This window comes from Trichosurus vulpecula, chromosome 3 (assembly GCF_011100635.1).
Source record: "Trichosurus vulpecula isolate mTriVul1 chromosome 3, mTriVul1.pri, whole genome shotgun sequence".
Lineage (NCBI taxonomy): Eukaryota > Metazoa > Chordata > Mammalia > Diprotodontia > Phalangeridae > Trichosurus > Trichosurus vulpecula.
The window spans coordinates 208,813,117-208,840,621 of NC_050575.1; the positions used below are offsets into that span (position 1 = coordinate 208,813,117).

The window sequence follows — 27,505 nt, forward strand, 5'->3', positions numbered from 1 at the left end:
AATAGCTGGGCTGAGGTATTTAGGTCCCATTTAAAAAGTGCTTTGGTTCCTTCTCACTTACCCATTTTACTGCTGCAATCAGTGGTGGAACTGCAAGATTATATCATTTTGCAGAGAAAAAACCTACTACTTGTAAAAATTGAAACAGAGGTATTTTACCAAGATGTTGGGAAATGAGGAGGGTATCTGTAATGGTAATCAGGGCAGGATTTTTTGCTGGTCTTCTCTTAAGTGCCTTTAATGAGTCTGGCCTTTGTTTGAATGGGGCAGGTAAAGTGGGATCTTTTTTGCCTTGCAGTGCTTCTCAGCACTAAGACAATGGAGGGTCATTGATTTGTATATGATGTGGTGCTTTCCCACACCTTGGTTTCCCACACCCTGGATAGTGAGCCTAGAGACCTCAGGCTCCAGAACAGAGTATTCGTACTGAAAAGTTAGCATTTGACTTTTGGGGGTACACTCACTGAAACAGTAATGAAACTCTAGGTAAGCTATTGAAACAGTGCGCCCCCCACCCCAGCTTTGTAACTCAGATGTTGGTGCTTCTCTGGTAACCATGAATTGTGATTTGAATTAGACAAAGTCTGTCTGTTAATGTTTGTAATTTCTGTTTGTATTTGCCCAGAAGTTCAGGGGGCTGATCTTTTCCCTCCTGAACTAAGTGAATGATATATGCATGTTTAATTAAACTGAGATTGTTAACCCCTTAAAGTTGCTTTCCTTAGAAAAGCAGATCAAAGAACCTGTGTTGGCAGCCCTTCTGTGTGCTGGTCTTGTTGGGTCCTTCACTCCCACAGTAGCTGCTAGCCACATTGTTGTTAACAGCATCAAACCCCTAAAATAAGTAAGCTCTGAAAACACAGAAACCAAAGAGAAACTAAAGCATCATAAAAAAATAAAGTACTAAGAAAAGGTAATAATTTGCCCTAAGCTAATGAATTTTTCCAGGGTCAACTTTTGAATCTCTACTATTTTAAAACTGACCTTTAACTCAGGCATTATATAGAGTACTTCCTGGGTAAAAAGTGAAGTGAGTATCCCTTATTTTCTCTTTTTAACCTTTGCTTCTTTGAATCTTGGTTCTCTATACCACAAGCATCCTCTCCTCCAATTCTAATGAGTCATTCATACCTTAATGTGAATTTGTTTAATGTATTCTTCCCAGAAATATGTTGTAAAATTTATTATTTTTGTTTCTGTTCAATCATTTCCCCAAATGCCTTTCTATTAAAGTGTTAAGCAAAGCTGCTTCAATAATATTATGATCCCTATTGTTTTATCCATGTAAGTATTGTATGTCTTAGACTAGTAAGGACTATGTCTATGTAATTATCTTTGTATAGCACTTAGTAAAGTGCTTGTCACACTCCTTGGTGCTTGAAAATGCCTTTTGGATAAGGCTTCTTTTACATCAGCTTTAGAAATGAAGAATACCGATAGCTGGGTCTCCTTTCTTACTAGTTCATCAGAAGGAGTTAAAACAGAGCTCCTTGACATCCCTTTGAGCTTAACTTGAATTTTTTTTACAAGAATCTACTTGCAGACAAAAGATGCAAATCACAAGAAAATAAGCCTCAATTAGGGACTCCATTAAAAAAGGGTCTATGAGGGCACATACTGAGGTCAATTCAATTCAGCTCAGCATCCTACATATCCCATACTTAGCACAGAATAGCGATATACAGTAGAGTAACCAAGGTTCAAGAATGATGACTACAAGGTTATTGCAAGATAATTAACTGCCAAAGAAAAATGCAAGGACACCCTTCCTACTTTTCCCCTCTGATAGGAAGGAAAAAGAGAGGACCATTTACATTTTTGTGAGTTGCCAGGACCAAAGCACTGCCACCACCTGATGGCAGTTTATGATAATTGCTAATATAAAGCAATGGTAGAAGTCACTGTTGAAGAGAAGACTAAAAGTCAATAGGAAATATTCTGCACCAAAGCAAAGTTCAAAGACCTGGAACAGGGAAAAATAATAATGTTTCAAAATAATCTCTGAACATGCTCAATATATTGAGATGAGAAATGTAGATAGCATATGTCAAGAAAACAGCAAGAAGAAGATCCTGGGCATAAAAAAGTCATGTTGCAGGCCTTTCTAGATTCGTCTTCACTCTTTCTAGATTCTTCCTATTCCAGTAAGAGGACTTGGTTAATGTTGATCTCATTTGTCTTTGGATATCATTTGGAATCTAAAATTGTTTCAGCAGTGTTGTCCAAGTAATTAACCATAACTGATAGGGGAACAGTGGTTAATTTAATTTTCTGATTATTGATATATTTCTGAGCATTGGTTTTATTTTTAAAAATCTGTTTTGTTTCAACTTTTGTTCTAAAATGCAGTAGTTCACTTTCTTGCCTTAAGTAAATAACATAAGTATAATTGTACTTTTCTTTGACAATTAAGTATCTTGCAATAACCTTGTAGTCATTCTGTTTGGGAAGGAGAGAGGAAGTATTTTCTATTATATTATATATTATATTTCTATTATATTATAATTATATTATATTATATTATATTATATTATATTATATTATATTATATTATATTCCTTTTTTTCTAATACTACATAGTAACTTGAGTGCCTTCTAGAAAGCATCATGTTGAATTCTTGGTCTTGTTTCTTGGATACAACACCTCAAGAAGAGATGAATTCCCATATGGCTTCTGGCCAGGAGATCCTTGCTCATGTATCCTATGTTCTCTGACCACCCAAGTTAAAGACCCTGGCAAAAACCTTCACAAATCTTCCTGAGTTAGGCAGAAGCCTCAGGCCACCATTCTAGAATTCTGCAACGATATTGGACCAATGGATAGCAAGGATTCTGTCCTCCCCAGGGAGTACAGTAAGCACCAAGTTTAGGTCAGAGTTCACAGTGGACGTTTCCTAGATGGGTAAAATAATAATAGTTGAAATTTATATAGCAATTTATTGTTTAAAAAGCACTTCCTCACAACAACCCTGTGAGGTAGGTAGAAAAGAAGAATGAGGATCAGAGAGATGAGATTACATGTCCAACATCAATAAATAGCAGGGCTGCAATTCCAATCTATGTTTGCAGACTCCAAATCCAGGGCTCTTTCTGCTATATCAGAGACACTTCTTTGGGTCACAACCATCAATCATCAAGTCCTATTTTCCTCCTAAAGATATGGGAAAGATCCCCTAAGTTTTATGAAACTTTAGGGATAGGCAAAAGGATAAAAACCAGGGGAATAGATTCCTTCTATGAGAAAAAAGGAAACACTATAAGGAGTAATTATGTAGAAAAGGCTCTTTGTATGTCTAAACCTGTGTGTCATCCTTTCAGGCAAAGTTGCAGAACAGAGGACCAAGAAGTCTGGGGAAAGGCAGATGGGGGACAGCATGGTTTGGTGTTTCTCAAGGATCCAGGATTTATTACTGATAGAGTTTCTTAGTGAAGGCCACAGTGATCTGCTTTTTCAGTTGGCAGTCCCAGGAAAAGGAAAACCTCCCTCCCCTTTACAAGCCCAACTGCTGTTCAAACACTGACCGTGCACAATGCTGTAGACGTGACACATATGAAGCTATCAGTGCATGCTCGTCAGCCAAGTGACTGGGTATTTCATGGCTATACTGTAACCTGGGAACAATGGAGGCAAAGACAGCAAGCGTAACACAAACACAAAAAGAGGGAGAAATAAACATGGGTTAATATGAGCAAATGATAGGAAAACAATGGGAAAAATCAATGGGAAAAACAATTTTTAAAAGCACATTGTACAATGGTGACATTATTAGGATGGGGCACTTCGCAAATATCTGAAGCGTTTCTTGTAGTTTGGCAGGCTGTGCTGCATCATGAGAAGAGCTGGTCTTACCAGGCTTTTCTAGAATTTTGGGCCCTGTAAAGGATATGCTTCCTAGGAAAAATCTGGCAGGAAAAGAAACCTGAGCACTCAGAATGGTGTGGAGATTAGCTGTATATAAAACATAAGCAGAAATAATTCCTCTTCAATCAGGTAATAATTCAATTATAAAAGGATGGGGACCCACGATTACTATTGGTCAAGTTGGGAAATTCATTTAAGTACTTGTATAACATTTTAAAGAAAATGTTAGGAACTTTGAACCCTTCTATGATTATACAGTTGGCTGGCTGATAGTTTCCTGCCTTGACTGCTACCCCAAAGAGTTTAAAGGCTACTTTTTGTGTCTAGAGCATCAGGAATATGGTATACTCCTCCACAATTTCTCCCTCTTGTATAATTCAACCACTATCTCTTTGGTCAGAAGAAGGGGAACCAGACCTGGGGTAATAGAGGGACAAATAAAACGCTCAATGATTCTATGAGATAATGACAGAGGAGAAGACGACCCAATACCTAAGGACTAGTGTGTGTATGTGTGTATGTATAAATATGTGTACACACACACACACACACACACACACACACACCCCTTAAAAGCAACGGATCCTTAAGTTTCTTTCTTCATCTCTTTGATTTCTTCAGTAACTATTCTACTATATTTTTATTGTAGTAAGGTTATGTGTCTAAGCTATTTTCACACATATGTAAGATATAAAGTCAAGGTTTTGAGATGGATCTTACTGCTTTTTCTCTGTCTGAACATCTCTATTAAACTCTCTTGAAGTAAATTCTATTCTTGGTTTAGGATTCTTTTTGCCTATCTCCTTAACGTGCTTTTATTCTCCAGTTTCCTAGTCTGAGCAGAACTTCTTCCATTTTTAACATAAGGAATCTGTTCTCTTCTAAATTTCTCAGCTCTACACAGTAACTAATCATTTTCACTGCTGTGTTCAGCCTGTTGATTAGCTCTAATTTAATCTTATTGTTTTATCCTTGAGCCATCCAGTCTGTCTCAGGGAGATGAAGAAGCCCTCCTTTCTTTCCCATAAATTGCTCCACATGCAACCATGGACACATTCAAATGCGCACAAGGCAGAGTGGGAAGGGAAAAATTATTTCTACCATAAGACAAGAAAATCATGGAGAACTACCCTCAGTTATATGATATTTAATGAATCCACATTAAACATCTACGATATCACCCAAACTGCACTAGATGTTGGAGGAATACAAAGACAAAAAGGAGATAGTCTCTGGTCAAAGGAACTTAGATTCTATTGGGGGAGACAACACTGATATGTAAGAAAGAACAGGATACAAGCTAATTTTGTTTGGAGGAAGGCTCTAGTATCTGGGGAGGGGGTGAGAATAGGAAAAGCCTCATGCGAGAGATGGTACTTAAGCTGAGCTTTGAAGGAAGCTGGAGATTCTAAGAGATGGAGGTGAGAAAGGAATACATTCCAAGGATGGGGGACAGTTTCTACAAAAGCACAGAGAGGGAGATAGAGTGTCTTGGGTGACAAGGCAGCCTGTTTGGCTGGACTTTAGAGTAGGTGAAGGGGAGTAATGTATAATAAAGCTAGAAGGGTAGGCCTGTGGAAGAAAATCTGGGTGACAAAATTTAGAAGAGGGGAGACAACAAGCAAACAAATATATGCTAACAAGCTATCTATAGGAAAATAGGAAATAATTAAAAGAGGGAAGGTATTAGAATTAAGAAGGCTTGAGAAAGGTTTCCTGTAGAAATTTAGTTGGTACTTGAAGGCGGTCAGGGAAGCCAGTAGGTAGATGAGGAGGAAGAACATTCTAGGCAAGGAAGAGAGTCAGAGAAAATGCTCAGAGCCCAGAGATGGAGCATCTTGTTAGAGGAACAAGGAGGCCATTATAACTGGACCAAAAAACATGTGGAGGAGAGTAAGATCTAAGAAGACTGGAAAGGTGTGTGTCCTGGGTAGCAGGTGAGGAGGGTACAGTAGGTTATGCAGGGCAATGAATGCCAAATAGAGGTTGTATTTGATCCTAAAGGCAACAGGAAGCCCCTGGAGTTTATTAAGTAGAGGTCCGACCTGAATTTTTAAAAAATCATTTGGCAGTTGAATGGAGGATGGATTGGAGTGGGAAGAGATTTGAGGCAAGGCAGGCAGACCTACCAGCCAGCTATTATGAAAGTCCAAGAAGGAATTAATGAAGACTTGCACCAATGTAGTGGTGGTATCTAAGGAAAGAAGGGGGCATATCTGAATGCTGAAATGTTTGGTCCAATAAGTACTGGTAGGTAGAGAAGGAGATAAATATAGGTTTCCCTTCAAGAAAGGCTTTTTGGAGTCCACATTAAAGAATACGGATAAATGTAATGAAGGCTATAATAAGAGGTAAAATAAATCCATAAAAGGGTAATTAAAGGGAAGAACTTGAACAGTTCATGGTTCATGGTTCACTCTAGCTAGGCAGAGGAAGAAAAGGAGAAGAACTACAAGACACAACACAAATAAAATGGAAATTGGGCTTGGCTGAGAGGTGGTGGGAGGTCTCTGGGAAGACACAGATTCTGGTAATACTTTACCTAAGATTTAGAGAGACTTATACATTCCCCTATGTACAAATACTGTCTTCCCTGTAGAATGTAAGCTTCTTGAGGGCAGACAGAGACTGTTCCCTTTGTATCCAAAATTCCTAGCACAATGCCTGGTACATATAGGCACTTTAAATGATTACTGATAGACAGAAGGGTGAGAAAGGGACAGAGCTTGCCCTCACCAAAAATATAAGGTGAAGTTTATCTTTGGCGTCATCCTCTCCGCCTTCCACCCTCCTCCATTTCCTGAATTATCAAGACTTAGCCCTGGGAAAGCCATTTTTGTTACTTTAGGGGGTGGTGGTATCAGACCCAAGGGTCAGATCCTGTGAAATTAAAAAACTGCACTTTTAGTATTCAGCATTTCTTAAATTGTGGGTCGCAACCCCATGGCAACAGTAAAAGGTTTCTGAACACACAAGGACCAAAAGTTAATTAAAAATCAAATACTTAATGAATCTGAGGTGTTTCTGGCAGTGTTTGCCCATGTTGATCATGAAACTTCACTTCAGCCTTAGTTCTGAACACAAAGCATGCACACTTGGCACTGCACATGGCCTCAGGCCACACAAGGCCAACAATGGGTCATGAGTGGAAAAAGTTTAAGAAGCCCTAGAGATAAACCATTCATCTATCACCACTCTTCGATGTTTGTAGAACACACATACACCATTGTTTGTTTTTTCTGCCATACCATGTTGAGGTCATGTGGTCCAAGAGTGTGGCAGAACCAGATTAAAATGCAATTGGGAAATGTTTTAACCCAATAAATAAAAATACAATACAACACAGATAAAGTTAATTTGTGGTTTTCTAAGTAAATATGTCACTGCTGGGAATATAGTTCTATTTTAGTTTGACACTACTGATATAGCTCAATTGTCTCATTTTAGACATAAGAAAACAAGTTGAGAGAAGTGGAATGAGGTCCCCAAGTCACACAGCTAGTTATGGGTTCCCAGATATGTTCTGAGGTGTTATTATGCTTCTCTTATACCCTACATAGCATCTTGCAGATGTTCAGTCATTTTTCAGTTGTGTCCGACTCTCTGTGATCCCATTTGGGGTTTACTTGGCATTGCCATTTCCTTCTCCAGTTCATTTTACAGAGAAGGAAACTGAGGCAAACAGGGTTAAGTGACTTGCCCAGGGTCACACAGCTAGTAAGTGTCTGAAGCTGGCTTTGAATTCAGGAAGATGAGTCTTCCTGATCCCAGGCCTGGCACTCTATCTACTTTTCCACCTAGCTGCCCACATCTTGCAGCTACTCAAAAATTTAATTTGGATTCCTGGAGGTCACTCAGCACAGGGTGGCTTAATTAAGAATGAAACATGTACATATGCCTCAGTACATAGTGCAGAATTACATATAAAGCAGTTTGACTGTCTTCTGTGGAGTAAAACTTGATTCAGAAAAATATCTAAGAAGACCACATAGTGAAAAGAATGTCAAAATATCTTTAAAATGGCAGCTTTAATGCTTTAAGGACAATACTCCTTAGAGAGATAAATATGAATACTACTAAGCCAGGTAAGGAACAAATCCAACAGAGGATGGGCCTGCTCATCATAATAATGTATCATAAACAAAAAAGCCTTTCAGATTTAAAAAATGAATTCCTGGACACAGAAGCTGAAAGCATTTGAAAGCACTCCTTGCTTTCCTGAACCCATGGTTTTAAAAAGCTGCTGATTTTAGACTTATTCTCTCCTTACTTTTATGTTCTTAGAAGTCACAAAGGAAGAAATTATTTTGAGGTTGTCCTCCATTTATAGAGCCCAGATGAGTAACATTTTACTGTCAATGAAGGACAGCAATGTTAGCTGAACCATAAACAAGGGTTGAAAAAAAGTTGGATCAAAGTACATTCAGTTAGTTCTCCTTCCAGAAGAAATAAGATACCTGTTCTTTCTCCCTCTCTAGAGGCCCCAATATCTATTCAATCAACAAAGCATTACACCTGCATGCCTAGGGCATCAGATGTAAGAACAAAAGACCTTTTACACAGAGCAAGGTATAAGCAACTATAGAGGAGTTTCACAAGATCTTCGTAGTAACTGACATCGATAACTAATTCTTTTAGCAGGGTATTATACTCTTCTCCCCAAAGAACACTGCAAGACTATGCTCAAAGGACTTTAAAAATCCACAAATTCATAGCACCATTTAGACAATGGTTTAGATAGAAGTGGTCTCCATAGTGTGAAATGTCTGCAATACCAAACAGGTTTAGGTTTTTAGTTATCATGAAACAGGACTAGGTTAGGTCAAGTGGTTGGATGAAAATGTGTATTAAGCCTTGGCTCAAAAAAAGGCAGATCAGTTTGCAAAGGCGGCAAAAACAAACTTTCACAATCATAGATCGTGCCCCTAATTCTTGCCAGATTTTTGACAAGTACATGCTGGACAAAATGCCAAACTAGTTGTTGATGTGTAATACTCTACTAAAATAATTAGTTCATTTTAAGCCTAGGGGTTGATATAACGTTCCCCAAGGTCCACATGCTTCCTTGCTCTTCAGCTTTAGGAAGTTATGAGTTTAGTCACAATTGCTCTGAGCCACCAATTAAGAAAATTTTTAGCATTTGGTCAGAGGTTGGGTTGTATAACTTTGTTTTATATTGATCCCTAGTTAACCCCCGGCCTCTTTGGTTGAGGCAAAAATTCACTTTCCTGGAAAAGTTTGGGTAATGAAGCAAAGGATTGTTATAGTGTCTGTGGTTAGAAAGGCATAGGAAAGAGAAGTTGGGGAAAGAGATCACCTTTTCCTGAGACTTCATTCAATCAGGGTCTTCTGCACCAAGATGTCTGTAGGGCAGATGATTCTCCTCTATATCTCTCTTCTCTGTCATGGTTCGGTTCTACTTTTGCTCTTCAGGAGTTTGCTGGAGCACTCTTGGTCCAAACTCTTGAAATCTATCCCTCACCAATGCATTTGATAATTTATAGATAATCACTGGAGTATGGCCAAATTTCCTTGGACTTTATGAACACAGTTTTTGCGCAGTGTCACAATAGTTTGAAGGAGGTGATTTGTGATATTTTCTATATTTACTTTGCTCTCAGGTTCTAATATGTCTGGAAGGTTTTCATTCATGACTTCTTGAAATATACTGTATACCTTTTTTAAAAAATCATGTTTTTCATAAAGTTCAATGACTCTTAAAATATCTCTCCTTGGCCTATTTTACAGGTCTGTTGTTTTTTATACCATATACCATATATCTTATATTTTCTTCTATTATTTTAATCTTTTGATTTTGATCTAATATTTCTTACTGGCTCATAGTCACTGATTTTCACTTGATCTATTTTGGTTTTCAGAAATTCCATTTAAGATCAACGTTTGCCACTTTCTCTTCTAAGATATTTATTTTACTTTTAATTCTTTCCTGAAGAGCTTTTATTTTTTTTTCCTTTGCTTCATTTCTTCTAAATATCCATATAGTGCTTGTGGAAAATCCATTTTTCCTTTGATTGGCTGTTTGTAGTTGTCATGGAGTCAGATTGGCAATAATTTGTTAATACAGTATTGAATGGTGTTTTCTTGGACTTTTTCACCTCTCTGGCTTTTGTTCCTGAATTGAGGCTTTGTGTCAGGGCTAGGTTATGCCCTCTGCTACACTTTTGGGTGTAATGATTAATGATTATCTTCTTATTCTCATCCCAGGTCACTTGTGTTCTTGTAGTAATCTCTACTACATTGCTTTGGCCTTCTACATCTTTTGAGCTTCAGAGCATGTGGTTTCAGGGCCTTCTCTGGCAGCTCTGGACAAAGTTTTAAGAACTTCAGAGCCCCAGGACACAGATGTCCCAGTTTGAATACTGCAGCACTGAGCTGGTCATTGCCAGTCATGGCTTTCCCAAGGAAGTCCTTTGCTCTTACTGCCCTTGGACACAAAGCCTTGAAGGCCACATATGCCTTCTTGGGTTACTCTGGGAGGCTGTGGAGCTAATCTGGCTGGGGGTGGGGACCTTTTTCCTCTGACCTGTGGGTTTCTGGCTGGCTCTTTGTGCTCTTCTGTGGTAGAAGAGTAGATTTCTTGATCAGTAGATTCCTTGATCATTATTTGATCTGGTGCCAACTCCGAGGTTTTGATGAAAAAGTTAAATTTGATTAAAGAATTAGGAGTTGGAGGGCGGAGCCAAGGTGGCAGCTGGAAAACAGGGACATGCATGAGCTCCCCCCACCCCGCCCAGGTCCCTCCAAACACCTATAAAAATGGCTCTGAACAAATTCTAGAACTGCAGAACCCACGAAATAGCAGAGCAGGGCTACAGCCCAGGACAGCCTGGATGGTCGCAGGGTAAGATCTATTGCACGGAACTGGGAGCAGAGCAGAGCCTAGCGTAAACCGCACCTGGACCAACCAGACTGGGAAATGGGCAGAACAGGCCCTAGCGCCCTGAATCAGTGAGCTGTGGCAGTTACCAGACTTCTCAACGCACAAACACCAAAGACAACAGAGAAGGTTAGTGGGAAAAGCTGCTGGGACAGAGTGAAAGGAGCTGGCGGTTGGGCCACCACCCTGGGAGAAGCAGAAGTGGTACAGCTCTTGAGGCTGCTTACAAAGCTACAGCTGCAGTTGCTTCTGGCCACAGGCCCACCTGGTGGGAGGAATTAAGTGGCAGATTAGAGCAGGGGTGCAGAGCCTGCTTAGATCTGAGTCCAGTCGAAGTTGGCAGTTTTGGGGGGAAGAGGAGTGCTGGTGTGGCAAAGCTTGCTGTGTAGAAATAACTCTGAAAACAACAGCACAGCTCCTCAAGCTTGGGACAAAGTACTCTCTACTCTACAAGCAGTCATACCCCAACGAAAAACTCAAGGGTCAAGTAAGTTGGCTGGGAACGTGGTCAGGCAGCGAAAACAGACTCAGATTCAGACTAAGACTTTGGAATCTTTCTTTGGTGACAAAGAGGACCAGCCAGAAGAAGTCAACAAAGTCAAAGAGCCTACACCAAAAGCCTCCAAGAAAAACATGAACTGGTCTCAGGCCATGGAAGAGCTCAAAAAGGATTTCGAAAAGCAAGTTAGAGAAGTAGAGGAAAAATTGGGAAGAGAAATGAGAGTGATGTGAGAAAACCATGAAAAACAAGTCAACGACTTGCTAAAGGAGACCCAAAAAATACTGAAGAAAATAACACCTTCAAAAATAGACTAACTCAAATGGCAAAAGAGCTCCAAAAAGCCAATGAGGACAAGAATGCCTTGAAAGGCAGAATTAGACAAACGGAAAAGGAGGTCCAAAAGACCACTGAAGAAAATACTACCTTAAAAATTAGATTGGAGCAAGTAGAACCTAGTGACTTTAGGAGAAATCAAGATATTATAAAACAGAACCAAAGGAATGAAAAAATGGAAGACAATGTGAAATATCTCACTGGAAAAACCACTGACTTGGAAAATAGATCCAGGAGAGATAATTTAAAAATTATTGGACTACACGAAAGCCATGATCAAAAAAAGAGCCTAGACATCATCTTTCAAGAAATTATCAAGGAGAACTGCCCTGATATTCTAGAGCCAGAGGGTAAAATAGAAATTGAAAGAATCCACTGATTGCCTCCCGAAAAAGATCCCAAAAAGAAAACTCCTAGGAACATTGTTGTCAAATTCCAGAGCTCCCAGATCAAGGAGAAAATATTGCAAGCAGCCAGAAAGAAACAATTTGAGTATTGTGGAAACACAATCAGAATAACACAAGATCTAACAGCTTCTACATTAATGGACTGAAGGGCTTGGAATATGATATTCTGGAGGTCCATGGAACTAGGATTAAAATCAAGAATCACCTACCCAGCAAAATTGAGTATCATGCTCCAAGGCAAAATATGGACTTTCAGTAAAATAGAGGATTTTCAAGCTTTGTCAATGAAAAGACCAGAGCTGAATAGAAACGCTGACTTTCAAACACAAGAATCACGAGAAGCATGAAAAGGTAAACAAGAAAGAGAAATCATAAGGGACTTACTGAAGTTGAACTGTTTTGTTTACATTCCTACATGGAAAGATGATGGATATAATTCATGAGACCTCAGTATTAGGGTAGCTGAAGGGAATATATGTGTGTGTGTGTGTGTATGTATATGTATATATATATATGTGTGTGTGTGTGTGTGTGTGTATACACACATATATATGTATATACATATATATACACACACACACATAAATATACACACATACACAGAGGGCACAGGGTGAGCTGAATGTGAAGGGATGATATCTAAAAAAAAATAAAATCAAATTAAGGGATGAGAGAATATATTGAGAGAGGGAGAAAGGGAGAGATAGAATGGGGTAAATTATCTCACATAAAAGTGGCAAGAAAAAGCAGTTCTGTAGGAAGAGAAGAGAAGACAGGTGAGGGGGAATGAGTGAATCTTGCTCTCATCAGATTTGACCTGAGGAGGGAATACCATACATACTCAATTGGGTATCTTACCCTACAGGAAAGAAGGAGGAAGTAGATTAAAAAGGGGGGATGATAGAAGGGAGGGCAGATAGGGGGAGGAGTAATCAAAATCAAACACTTTCGAAAAGGGACAGGGTCAAGGGAGAAAATTCAATAAAGGGGGATAGAATAGGAAGGAGCAAAATATAGTTAGTCTTTCACAACGTGAGTATTGTGGAAGGGTTTTACATAATGATACGCATGTGGCATATGTTGAATTGCTTGCCTTCTTAGAAAGGGGGGTGGGGGAGAGGGTAGAAATTGGGGGAAAATTTGTAATTCAAACTCTGTAAAAATCAATGCTGAAAACTAAAAATATTAAATAAATTAAATAAACAAATTTTTAAAAAAGAGTTAAGAGTTAAGGACAGCCTATCTCCCACTAAAGCAACCATTTAAAGTTCTATTGTAGTAGTTTAATTGAGGGGGCAGCTAGGTGGCACAGTGAATAGAGCACTGGCCCTGGAGTCAGGAGAACCTGAGTTCAAATCTAAACTCAGTCACCTGACACAGGTACCAGCTGTGTGACCTCGGGCAAGTCACTTAACCCCAATTGCCCTGCCTTCCCCCCTGCAAAAACAAACAAAAAAAGTTTAATTGAGAGATGAAAAAAAACCTGGAGTAAAACTGTGGCTCTATCAGTGGAAAAAAAGGAAATATACAAGAGATATTATGGAGGTTGAGGGCAAAGAGTCAAAGATGACACCAAGGCTTGCAAACCTGGGTGACGGAGTGGATAGTGTTGGCCTTGACAACTGAAGGGTGAACAATTAAGTGGGAAATACTTTGAGTTCCATTTTGGACATGTTGAGTTTAAGATACATGTAGCATATATAATTCTAGAAGTCTGAGACTATAGCTCTGGAGAAAAACTCAGGCTGAATATGTACATCATCCATAGTAACGAACCCACTGGAGATGATGAGATCACCAAATGAGATAGTATAGGGTTAAAAAAAAAGAGTCCCAGAACAGAGTCCTGGGGCACACCCACTGTGAGCAGACACGGCATCAGCACTGGACCTGTGCTTACATTGATATAGGGCTTTCTCAGATGAAGATACTCTACCAGTGAAATCTGGCACCTTCTCCATAACTTACAGTCTAGAGAATTGTCTAGACTCGTGGCCTCAGGTTCCCCACCCCTGGCCTAGATCATTGAGAACTTAATTGGTTTTCACCAGGATTATACATGTGATTACACATTATATATGTGTTACAAGTGGGTCTTTAATCCAAGTGGTTCATGCTAAGAGAACAATACTCTATCTACTATGCTAGTTTTATATTCCTGCTACATCCAATATTTCAGGATTACAGAATATGAAAACTGGAAGAGACCTCTGTGGCCAATTAGGAATCTCCAGTACAATGCACCTGACAAGTGGTCTTTCAGCTTTTTCTTAAACACCTTCAAGAGGAGGGAGCCCACCACCTGTTAACGCAGTCCACTCTACCTCTGCTGTTGAACCTTTTTTCATTCCTGTCTGACCCTTCGTGACCCTACTTGGGGCTCACTATATTCCTTAGTTATCTTCTCACCAATCACCTTGCTAGCTGGACCAGAATCCACACTTTGGAGGACTTAACCCTTTCTCCTCTGGAACTCCTGTGCTGAGGATTCATTGTCCTGTTTCAAGAGTGTCTCACACAATGTGCTTTATTTCAGCCAGTTCTAGCCATGTCTCACTTTACTTCCTGGCCATCTTCTAGCTTGTCCCCTTTCCACTGTATCTATTGCTACACTCCAGTTCTAGAACCATAATCAAATCAATGGTGTCACTGTGACTGGAAAAGGTATGTCAATCTATTCCACTATGGTTCTACTTACTATCCCTGTAACTTTACAAACCAAGATATTCCTACCTGGTTACCACTCCCCTATGTGTGTTGTCTATTCCTATTAGAATATAAGCTCCTTGAGGGCAAAGGCTGTCTTTATTTTAAACTTTGTATCCCCAGCATTTATACATAAATACTTAATAAATGCTTGATCATTTATTCATTCATATGAGATGGTAACAAGACCCTCTACCATCCTCATTACCGTCCTCTGGGCACTTTCTGACTTCTCACAGTCTTTCTTTAAGCCTAACACTCAAATTGAAAGTGTTCCAAATGATGACCTGACAAGCACTGGGTACAGTGTTGTGTTGTATTGTGTTGCCATCATCTCCCCATTTCAGGAAGCTGTACCTCTCTTAATTCAGTTCAAGATTATTAGGTTTTTTTTGGCTGCCACAACACACTGCTGACTCATAGAGATTTCAGTCCATTAAAACACCCCCTTTTCAAAACAACTTTGGTTTATCCATTCCTGCTCAATCTTATATTTATGGAGCTGATTTTTTTTGTACTCAAGTATAAAACTTCATATTTATCTCTATTAAATTTCATCTTATTAAATTCAGGCCAATGCTCTAGGTCAGAAGTGTCAAACACATAGCCTGAAAATCAGGCCCACAACACTCAAGTATAGCCTGAATCAGATTAAAACGTAATTGGGAAATATTTAACTAAATAAGTAAAAATATAATTAAACATAGATAACATTACATTTTAAAACTAAATAAAAAATGTGGCCCACAAGGATCCTTATGTACAGATTAGTGGCCCCTGCTTCTATTTGGATTTGATATCACTGCTCTACCTGTCAAAATCCTTTCAAATCCTGATTCTTTTGTCCACTGTTGTTAGCTATCACTTCCATCTGTGTGTCATGAGCATATACACCATCTATGCTTTTATCCAATTCAATGATAAAAATGTTAAATAGAACATGGCCAAGCAGAGATGACTAGAATACTCCAGCGGAGACCTCTTGCCATGTTGACATTGAATAATAAACGACTCTTTGAAAATGGTCATCCAACCCATCTAAATCTATCTAGTTGTATTTCTGTCTAATCCAAATCTCTCCACCTTCTCCTCAAGAACAGTATGAAAAACTTTATCAAAAAACCTCAGCCAAAATTTAGATAAGCTATATCCATGGCATTTTTCTCATATGGTAGGTTTAGTAATCTTATCAAAGAAAGAAATGGGGTTAACCTGGCATGATATATTCTTGAGAAAGCCATGCTCATGAATTTTGTAATTATCACTTCCCTTTCTATATGCTCCCCAAACAGCTTTTTCGAGGGGATTTTCAGAATTTTCCAGAGGATCAACCAAATACACGGGACTTTTTTCTTCCTAAAAAATTAAGGCATTTGCCCTTCTCTAGTCTTGTGGTACTTCTCCTGTTTTCCAACGTTCTTCAAGGATCACTGACAAGGAGTTGATAATGATCTAAAGCAGTGGTGTCAAACTCAAACAGAAATGGGGGTCACTAATATGTGTGTGTGTGTGTGTGTGTGTACTACATGTCAATATGTGACCTGCAAGGATCTGTGTGTATGTGTGTGTATGTGTATTGAATTGGATAAAAGCATGTATGGATCCTTGCAGGTCACATATTGACTTAGTTTTTAAAATAAAAATTATCTATCTTACTGTATTTTTATTTGTTAAATATTTCCCAATTATATTTTAATCTGGGTCAGGCTGTACTCCAGAAAGTTGTGGGCTGTATGTGGTCAGTGGGCCATGTGTTTGACCACTCTAGTCTAAAGGTTTGCAAAGCACTTTACTACTACAACTCTGCAAAGTTAAAGATAAAACAAGTATCCTCATTTTACAAATGAGGAAACTAGAGCTCAGAAAGTTCAAGTGACTTTCTCAAAGTAACAGATGTAGAAGGTGTCAAAATTAGGTGAATCAAACCCAAGGTAAGCACAAGTATTTTTACCCTCATTTTACAGATGAAAAAACTTAGGCAGAGAAAAGTTAAATGACCTGCTTATAGTAAGAAAACTAGAAAGTATAAGAGTTGAGACTTAAATACAAGCTCTTCTGACTTCAGATCCAATGTTCTTTTCTCTTTACCACAGCTCTTAAGTTGGAATACTTTAAAGTGCTTTAAATCCAAGGGTTAGGAGGCTGTAAATAAGTGCTGACACCTGAAATAATATGGGTAAAAGTGAATTATAAATTCTCTCTTCACAAGGCAAAGAAAACAATTGAGATTCATAATGTTTGGGGCAGCTAGGTGGAGAAGTGGATAGAGCACCAGCCCTGGAGTCAAGAGGACCTGAGTTCAAATCTGGCCTCAGACACTACTAGCTGTGTGACCCTGGGTAAGTCACTTAACATTTATTGTCTAAAAAAAAAAGATTCATAATGATTAAGGACAAGTTGGAAAGGTAACTAAGTCCTTTAAATGTTGTTCTAAATTATGGCTCTTAAAATACCATCCAATAGCAGAATGACCAAACTACGGCACCTAAGAAGCAGGATCATAGGCCTTAGAAGCCATATAGTCCAACCTTCTCATTGGAAGCTAAATCCAGAGAAGTTACACAACCTGGCAAAGGTCACATAAGTAATAAGGGAAAAGGCTGGGATTCCAGGACTGGAAATGGAACCAAAAATCCCTTACTTCAAACCTACATTTAACCCATAACTGCAGTAGAATATCAAAACAAAAGTACTATAAAACCCAACTACCACTTATAATATTCCTGAGGAAAAATTCATTAAGAGTTCCAATTTGCTCTAAAAACAAGTGGTAGTGGGAATAGAGTAGATGGTTGTCTACAAGGCTTAAGGTAGAAGAAGTATAATGGTTGGTGGGAATGGGCTCTCATACCTGGATGATGAGAATGGGAAGTGACTTCAGGGAAGGATGGGATTCTAACCTGGAGTCAGGAAGAGCTGTGACATTTTGAGAACAGAGGTTCTTTATAACAAGAGAAGCTCCAAATTTATACATAATTTTGATATAAAAGTTCACTCATATTCAAGACACACAAGGAACTAATTCAAATTTATAAAAGCCATTACACAACTTATAAATGTTCACAGGAAAGAAAAAGGAATTTTCAAAGGAAGAAATATAACCTATCAATAGCATAATAAAAACATTCCAAGTCATTAATAATTACAGAAATGCATATTCCTACTTCCCACCCATCAGATTGATAAAGTTGAAAAAAAGGAAAAATGACAAATGTTGGAGGAGTTTCAGAAAAACAGGCATAATGGTGTAGTGTTGATTAAGCTATGAATTAGTCCGACCATTCAGGAAAGCAATTTAGACCTGTGCCCCAAAAGTTACTCAACTGTATATATACCCTTTGATCCAGCAATGCCACTACTAGGTCTATACCCTAAAGAGATCAAAGACAGAAGAAAAGGAAATATTTTTGTATACGTACAAAAATATCTGTAGCAACTCTTTTTGTAGTGGCAAGAGAACTAAAAATTAAGGGGGTGCCCATCTATTGAGGAATAGCTGAATGAATTTTGACATAAAAGTGTAGTGGAAAACTACTACGTCAAAAGAAATTATGAAAGGGAGGCTTTGGATAAATTGGGGAAGACTTGTATGAACTGATGCGGAGTGAAGTGAACAGAACCATGGAAACAGTTTGTACAATAACAATCACAAAGACAAAAACTTGATGGACTCGTTGCAAACTAAGACATATTTTTGGATGTGGATATTCAAAGGTATGAGAGCTATGTTTATATTTTCCCCCATCAGTTTTAATATTTTTTCAAGTTTTGTTTTTTCCTCTCTTCTGCTGTAAACACAGTACTATGTTCGTTCAATTATTTTAGCTTCTTTTTAACCACTTTTTAAAAAAGTGGTTCTATTCCCAATGGCTCTCTTCCCTCATCCCCTTCCCTCTTCCTGTTAGTCCTCTTGTTCATAAGATTTTTAAAATTTGCACCTTTTTTCAGAGAGGGTTTCCCTCACTCTTTTGATAACTCATCTTCTCTTGCAGTCTATCCTAGACCCTCATTCTCTGATTTTTGCACCCTATAATTATCTAGTATCTATTCTCTATATTAAGGCAGCTAGGTAGCACAGTGGACAGAGTGCCAGATGTGTAGTCAGGAAGACGCATCTTCTTGAGTTCAAATCTGGCCTCAAACACTTCCTAGCTATGTGACTCTGGGCACAGTTTCCTCATCTGTAAAATGAGCTGGGGAAGGAAACGGCAAACCACTCCAGTATCTTTGCCAAGAAAACCCAAAATGGGGTCATGAAGAGTTGGACAGGACTTAAACAACTGAGCAATAACATTCTTTGTATTCCTGATAGACTCATAACTTCCAAGGTATCTATTCTGGGCTATCCCCACTTGACAGTTTTTGCCAGTGCCTTTAGAGCTTGCCCCAAGGATTCCCCTTTTCCATTGTGCCTCACTCCCAAAACAAAGCTGATTTCTGCAGGTGACAGAGAAGACTTTTCCATAGTAGGATTCCTAAGTTTGACTTTGAAATAATATGGGTAAAAGTGAATTATAAATTCTCTCTTCACAAGGCAAAGAAAACAATTGAGATTCATAATGTTTGGGGCAGCTAGGTGGAGAAGTGGATAGAGCACCAGCCCTGGAGTCAAGAGGACCTGAGTTCAAATCTGGCCTCAGACACTACTAGCTGTGTGACCCTGGGTAAGTCACTTAACATTTATTGTCTAAAAAAAAAAGATTCATAATGATTAAGGACAAGTTGGAAAGGTAACTAAGTCCTTTAAATGTTGTTCTATGACTTTGATTATACAGCCCACCACTAATCAATATCTTTCCTCTGGTTACTTTCCTTTTTTTCATTTGCTTCAAAATCTTCTCCCTAGGGCTATGCCCTTCCACTCTCTCAGGTTCCATGTGCCCCCAAGAATTCCAACTCCCCAACTTCTGAGGTAGGACAAGTGGTATTTTCAAGCATCAAATCCCTCAGATATACACTATAAAAGGTCCCCATCTTCCTTCCAGAATATGTCTCTTCACCCATAGAAGCCTTCATCAGTGGCACTCCCTTCCACTACTAAAGCAAGGCTTTTCTCCCCCCTCCCTTTTCATTTCTTTTCCCTACCTCCTCCCCTGTAGGCTCTTCTCTTTCTGAGACCACAGGGGTCACCTTCCCCTCATTGTTAAGCCTTGATTTGCCACATGTACATCACATACTTCCTTCTATCTTCTTGCTCCCCTCCTCCCTTTTAATTCACCCTCCCATTTTGTAATACAGTCCCACAAAAAACAAAACAAAACAAAACACTGGTTCACCTGTAGGCAGGGTATCACCAGGTTCTGTCCATAATACTCCAGGCTTACCTCTTCATTGTTACACACTAACTTCTGCCTTCACCTTTGTCTCTTTGTGTACATTTAGAAAAAAGTCTCTTGGTCTCAAGTGAATTCTTAAATTTAACCACTATATGTCTTGAAATTTGCAATTGCCTCAGAGAGGCAATCTGTGAATTCTTTTAGTTGATATTTCATTCTATATGTTCAGAAGTTCTGGGCAGTTCTCTTCTATTATTTTATGCATTATTGCATTATGGTTTGGTACTGTCATGTTTTCCTATGAGACCTGTTGGTCCTTAGGCTTTCTTTACACATCCTATCTTCAAGATTAATATGTTTTGATTGCATGGTAAGCATATTTTAAAAAAAAAGTTATTGTTTTTTGCATCTCCTAGATTGTCCTTTACTTCTGTGTATTTGCATTCTCAATCTATTGTTCTCTCTTTTGTTTCTTTGGTGAGACTTGCCATAGCAGATTCCAGTTTTTCTATTCTGTCCATTATTTTTTCAGTGCAAGCCATAAATTCCTCTAACACTATTCATTTCTCTTTTGAACCACTCAGGATCAGCATACAAGATCATCTGTCTCACTAAGTGTTGGATCATTGTCCTTTGTGAAGCAGTATTTACTAATATGTGCCTAAACTAATTCACTAGCTCTTGAGGCTATTTCTTTCTGCTCTTAATGCTTTCCCTGTTAATTTATGTTCAAGGTCTTTAAATTTTCTTCTTCTTGAAACTTTGGTAATTCTAGTCTTTTTCCCCCCATTTTTACCCCTATTGTTTGCTCAATGACTTGCTCCCCTTAGATGGAGGTTTCTTTGGGGGCTGAATTTCAAAGCTCTCAGCCTTCTCTCAAGCTGGGCAATTCACAGCACACCAGCCTAGATCTCTGCCCCAAGGGCCTTCTGGGTGGTCAGAACTATATCCAGCTGGATGCTAAGTACTTTCCCTCAGGCTTACCGGAGTTTTGGACAGCCCCTGTCCCCTTCCCACTCCCATATACACTATAATCTGTCCTGCTCCTTCTGTTCCTCAGTTCTTTGGCCTAGCACCAGCAGTTCAAAGAACTGTCATGTTGCTTTGACAGAGTTAATTTTTGTAGTTTGGGTCTTGGAGGCTCTAGGAGTAGAGGGTGGGGGTGGGATGTGGCGTTGAGGTCTATTTCCAGCCCCAACACATGTCCTGCATCTTTCCCTCTGTTACTGGCTCTCCTGCAGAGTCCTACTGCAGCACAAAAAGCAGCCCACTGAGGTGCTGACTGTATGGCCCCAGCAAGCTCCCATAGTCTGGTGTACTACAGAGGCGTATTATTTGTCTTGGTCTAAGCAGAGTTCCTCAGCCTAGAGCTGGGATCTCTACTGCATAAAGAGACCAGAATGTAGTACTGGGTTTTGTCACAAGTTTGTGTGGGTTGACTAATACAGCCCTTCTGATGGTCATGTAGGGTGTAGGGGAGGGGTGCTGAGCTAACTCAGTGTATTAATGAGTTCATGGATTAGTTTGTTTTACAACCTTCTTTTGGATCATGGAAACAAGTTAAATTTCTTTATCTTTGGCACATAATTTCTGTTTTGAAGAGGTCTGAGAGGTTGAGGGGATCAGAGAAAATGTTTAGCTCTCCATCTTGCTTATCACATCAGAGCCTTATCACATCACAGCCTTTGATTATGGGAATGAATAGGTTTGGCAATGGAAAAGTCAGCAACAGTTTGGGTGAAAAGGGAAGGAAAAAACCTGACACTGATAGCGAGGAGTTAAGGGAAGTTAGATTAAAGATCACTAAGGTCCCTTCTAGCTTCTATGATCATCTAACCAGACTAGCCACAGAAGTGAGTCTGTCAGCTAGGATGGCAGTTTACCCAGGAGGAGAATTTATAACTGAGGACTGCTATTACTGGGGAAAGGCAGCTCTGGGATGCATTTGGCGCTGGAGATTGTGTTCTACTTTAAGCTCAGTCTTTCACTGTAAAATGAATTAAAAAGCTTGTTTCCTCATGGTGCTTCAGTTTCCTGATCTGATAAAATTAAAGGATTAACAATACAATATCTGGCATCTGCAGAACTTAGTAGTAATCCCAAAGCTTTTGCCATAATAGAAGAGTGTGTGTGTGTGTGTGTGTGTGTGTGTGTGTGTGTATCCTCTTCATATTTTTTATCCAACAAAGAAAACCCCGAAGAATAAGCTGATCCTGCTTTGAAGTATTAAACATTTAAGGGAGTAAATTGTGAGAAAAGGTAGAGTTCCAAATAGCCTTCTCCAAATGATCCTTGGACTGAGTTGAACTTATGGGGCCAATTAAACTGTTTGAGATTACTTACCTCCTAGACCAGATTGCACCAAGCAAAGGACCCTGCCCCTGCTGATTAATTACAAGCCAAGCCTTTGCACTAGATATCATACTCTCTTGTTTGTTTGGTTTTTTCCCAGTGAACTGACCACTTAGCCTCTTCTCTCATAAGGCCCTGGGAAGTAATGAAGTAAGATAATGCAAATTTGTCTCTATCCCCTAATATCAAAATTTCAAACTGAAATAGATCTGTATCTTTTAACAACTGATATTGTAATAGTACTAATGATGAATTACAAATTTAAAAAGCTTTAAAGCACAGTAATACATTTATTTATCTGACTTTACTGAGGCTAAAAGTGAATTGCTGCTTGTTGATCTCTAAGGTCTTTAACTTCTAAAATTCTGTCATTCTAAGAAGTGAATAAAAACTTAAGACATCTCACAGAGTGAAGTGTTTAGCTCAGTCTTATATTTTAACATTTTTCATCAGGAATCCAGAAGAAAAGATGAACATCTTAAAATAAACTGACCCATAATATAAAGTGGGGATATTTAATAAATACCCACAAGAGCAGAAATAATACCCAGAGGCCTCAAGAGGTAGAGACTTGAGCCAAAAATAACTAAGGAATTAACCTGGGAAAATGAAACTACCAAGAAACCAAATTAGAAACAGTTAGTGGAAGGTAGAAATGTAAAAAGCGCTAATTTGAAGGACATTAGATTCAGAGTTAAAGAGAGATCAATTTGCTCCACAGTCAGACAACAATCTGGTGTTAAGGCTCAAAAACCTTGAAACAAAGTCTTCTGTCAACAGCTCTCTACATTTTCTCCTCCTTTTCCCTCTATAGGTTGTTATACTACAGTTTGCTACTGCCACAATCATCAGATTCACTTTCCTAAACTGCACCCTAACAAATAACTCTAAGGCCCATTTGCAACTGGTATAATTACTCCCCCTCATTCCCAGTCACACTGTTCTTAGTTTCTAGGCCAGTCAGAACCTAAACCTGGTATCCCAGACTGGCCACTATTTATTGCTTTTGGCCAAGAAGTTTATCAGTTCGTTAATAACACTTGCTAGGCATCACTCCCATGCCAGGAACTAATAAGGAGACATAAAAGAAATAAAAACAAAGATCTTAATCTGTTTAACAGGCTAGAATGCATGAAGATCACTTAAAAGTTAATTAATCAGCATTTGCTAAGTGCACTAAGTGCTAGGCAATGTGCTATACACTACAGAAAGTAAGATAAAAAATGCGCCAGTTTCTTAATAACATTACCAACACATAAAATGATGCATTCTAGCTATATCCCACGACTGGAATACATTCTCTAATGGGGTAGAAAGGATGTCTCCTCCTGGATGACTGGCTCCACTGTTAGATGCCATAGTGGGGTGGGGGGAGAGAGAGCAGCAGGAAGAGAACATTTTTTTCTTCAAATGCTGCACCTGGGCTCTACTCCCTTGAACTCTTAAATTCTGACTGTCTCCAGGGCTTCGCTATTTAAAGCCACTAGCAATGCAGCCAGTTTTCAGTCGAGCCAATTGGATTGTTCCTTATGACTCAATCAGAGAGAAATGTTCAAACTTAGAAAGGGATCATCAGGTGTTAATGTTTTATTACAACATCCACACCTTATCATATATGACTACAATAATTGAAGGGGAGAAGAGAGGTACGGTAGAATAGCAAATCCTTCCTCTCTTACACTTAATAAATGAAACTGGAAGAACTACAAATAGATGTGAAAGGAATCAGATGTACCAGGTTTTCAGTAGTAACTTATTTTTATTATTGATAATAATGGAAGCGCTTCACCTCAGTAGTTGATACCTTAGATAAGGATGCAAAAATGGCTCTTTTATTACAAAATCTAGATGAATGATTGGATCCATTCATATATAAAAATAAGAAATTATACGGGAGGCAACAAAATTTTAAAGCCATTTGGGGTCAATATCTTATGTATCTTAAAAAACATATCAAGGAAAGGAAAATTCCAAAGGAAAGACAGACCATGGTTAACAACTTCATCAAACATCAATCCATTTTCCACTTTTTAAAGAATCTTTATGGCAATAATCTATGAATCAAAAGTATATCTGATGAAAATATGAAAAAGTAATAGGCAGACTTCTCAGACAATTTGCCACACCAAAGTATGGTTAAACAAATCGACTGTAAGATATGGAAAATATCAAATCACTCTTGTGTTTATTGTTTGTTGATCACAAAATAGAGTTTTTCCAGAAATCAAAAAACAGCATCCGATAGATAAAGGTATTTACTGTTTACTATGTGCTAGGTCCCGTGCAAAACACTGAGAATGTAAATATAAGCAAACAAAAGAGTCACTGTCCTCAAGGAGCTTGCATTCTAACTGAAGAAGACAGCACAAAAAGGAGAGATGGAAAGGAGGTGGGTATATGGCATGGTGTGAATATGGCTAGGAAGAGGCATGGCGACCTGGTTCCAGGCAAGATAAGATGTAAGCTCACCTATCAGAGCTGAGTGACAGAGGGTTGGAGTTCCAAAGGAAGCCTTCAAATAAGGTGCCTCCCATGCATGTTTTAAGACTGCACAAACTCCATTATAGAGACTCTTAAGTGTGAATATCAAGAGGCATAAAATAGAAAAATAAATGCACCCCAAAGGTATTCATCAATGTCAATCAGTATACTATGGACAAAGGCTGAACAGAAAAAGTCCCCATATAAAGTGAGGCTCTCTATATACTATGCTTTGTACTTCATATTGGGCTGATTGCATCAAGCAAGGTTTTCTCAGCCAAGCAACTGACATAGGGAAAAAAAAAAAACGACTGAATGAGAAATACCTATTTATAGAGTATGACACATTCACAAACAATAAGATGAGTAGTCCAGTGAACTAATCCTTCGGTACTTATATTTTAGACAGAGATAAATAGGAGGAAATACGGCTGGATCTCCTTTGGAAATCTCAAAATGTTCCCTGCTACAAGAGCCAGTCTTAAGAAAGAAAAAGTAATTCGGCATATATTTATTAAGTACTTTTGAAGTGCAGAGTAAGCACTGGGGATGTATGTATAAAGTTCAATCTAGAAGGAGTATAAAAGATAGACTGGAAAGGGGAGACAGTGGAAATAGGAAGCTCTACCGGAGGTCACTTGTAATACTTCAGGCAGAGGGAAATGTGAACCTATGTACTAGGATGATGATAGTAAGACGGTCGGCAGCTAGGTGGTGCCATAGTGTACAGTGCATGGGGCCTAGAGTCTAGAAGGCTCATGTTCCTGAGTTCAAATCTCTCTTGTCCACACACATGATACACTATCTCCTGGCCATCTCCCATTCATTCCCTCCTTACACCTTAAACCTCTCTTCCTTTGAGATACGCCATAGGTGCTCCTTTCTTTCTTAAGGGAAGGCTTTTCTGATCCCCTTTGTGCCCTCTCTCTTAAACTACCTTGTATTTAACTATGTTGTATTTGTATTTATTTTCTCTATATTTGTGTTACACAGACACACACACACACACACACGTGTCTTTGTCATCTCCCTGATCGGAATGTAAACTTTTCTGGGTAGCAATTGTTTCATTCATTGTATTTGCGTCTTTAGTACCTAGAAGAGTGCCTGCCATGTAGTGTGCACTTAACAAAAATACTTGTTGACTGATTCAGGTGAAAGCTGTTGACCATTTGTCATGGGTGTTTTATTTTAGACTGCAGTTTCAGAAGAACTGAACTAACAGAAATCCTTTGCAACTCTGGGAGTCTGATTCTTAGTGCCTCTACTTTTGTCACTGGTATCACCATTCACCTGATTTTCCATCTTCAAACACTTGATTCTGATTCTTCCTTCAGTTCCCCTTACCTCCCAAATCCAGTCACTAAATCATATTATTCAACATCTCTTATATTTGTCCTTTCTTCTTTTGTACTTCTTGTTGTTGTTCAGTCATTTTCCAGTCATGTCTGACTCTTCATGACCCCATTTGGGTTTTTCTTGGACAGGATACTGGAGCAGTTTGCCATCTCCTTCTCCAGTTAATTTTACAGGAAAGGAAACCGAGGCAAGCAGGATTAATTGACCTGCCCAGGGTTCTGAGGCTAGATTTGAACTCAAGAAGATGAGTCTCTGAAACCAGGCCCTGAGCTCTATCCACTGTGCCACCTTGCAGGCCTTTTAGCATAACATCTTAAAAAAACTTGCATTAATTTTTTATATATTCTATATATAAGGAGAGGTGCCTTCTTATATCTCTCTTTAGGGTTAAGTTTATTTTCTGTAACTCTGCAACATTAATTTTCCATTGTTTTGCTGTTGTTCTTTCCAATTACACTGATATAGTTATGTATGCTGGTTTCCTGGTTCTGCTTACTTTACTTAGCATCAGTTCATCTATGTCTCCCCATGCTTTTCTGTATTCATCATGTTCATTTCTTACAGCATACAGTCCATTATATTCATGTATTACAACTTGTTTAGTCATTCCCCAATCAATAGGATTTTACTTTGTTTCTAGTTCTTTGTTGTCACAAAAAAATGTTGTTATGAATATTTTGGTGTATGTCAAGGGTCTTTCTTTTTGTCACTAACCTCCTGAGGCTATGCGCCTAGCAGTGCAATCTCTGAATCAAAGAGTATATTCTTTCTAGTCACTCTATTTTCCAAACTGTTTCCAAGAATGGTTGGACCAATTCAAAGCTCCATTAGTGTACCCTACAAACTTTCCAACATTGACTATTTTCATTTTATTTTGCCACCTTTACCAATTTGCTCTATGGGGATTACTTTGATTTGCATTTTTATTATTATTATGAATGAACTGGAGATATTTTTATGTAGTTGTTGATAACGTTCTTTCCTTTGAGAACTATTTGTTCATAGCCTTTGATATTTATCTACTGGGAAATGAAATTACTTTTAGTCTTATATTTCTATTAGTTGTCTATGTATTTTGGATATCAGAACCTTATTAAAGATATTTGATAATAAAGTTTTTCCCCTAGTAAATTTCTCTTCTATCCTAGCTATATTAATTTTGTTCATGTAAAAATGTTTCAATTTCATAGAATCAAAATGAACTATTTTATCTATTTTATCCTTCATTTGGTTAAGAATGTATCCCATACCCATATCTGTGAGAAGTACATGATCTGCTTCACTTCTATTTTTTTTTTGTGGTATGATCTTTAATATTCAGGTCACATA

At 38.5% G+C, this 27,505-nt stretch overlaps 1 protein-coding gene across 7 annotated transcripts in view; it reads right to left on the minus strand.

Annotated features, from left to right (window-relative positions):
- DTNB (dystrobrevin beta) overlaps positions 1 to 27,505 on the minus strand; it is a 351,017-nt gene that overhangs the window by 106,604 nt on the left and 216,908 nt on the right. For 4 of the 7 annotated variants that reach the window (XM_036750793.1, XM_036750796.1, XM_036750791.1 and 1 more), the window contains one exon: positions 3,523 to 3,612. The exons of the other annotated variants lie outside the window; for them this stretch is intronic. In XM_036750793.1, coding sequence (XP_036606688.1) covers positions 3,523 to 3,612 — 90 coding nt within the window. The remainder of the gene's footprint in view (positions 1 to 3,522; positions 3,613 to 27,505) is intronic. 7 annotated transcript variants of the gene reach the window in all.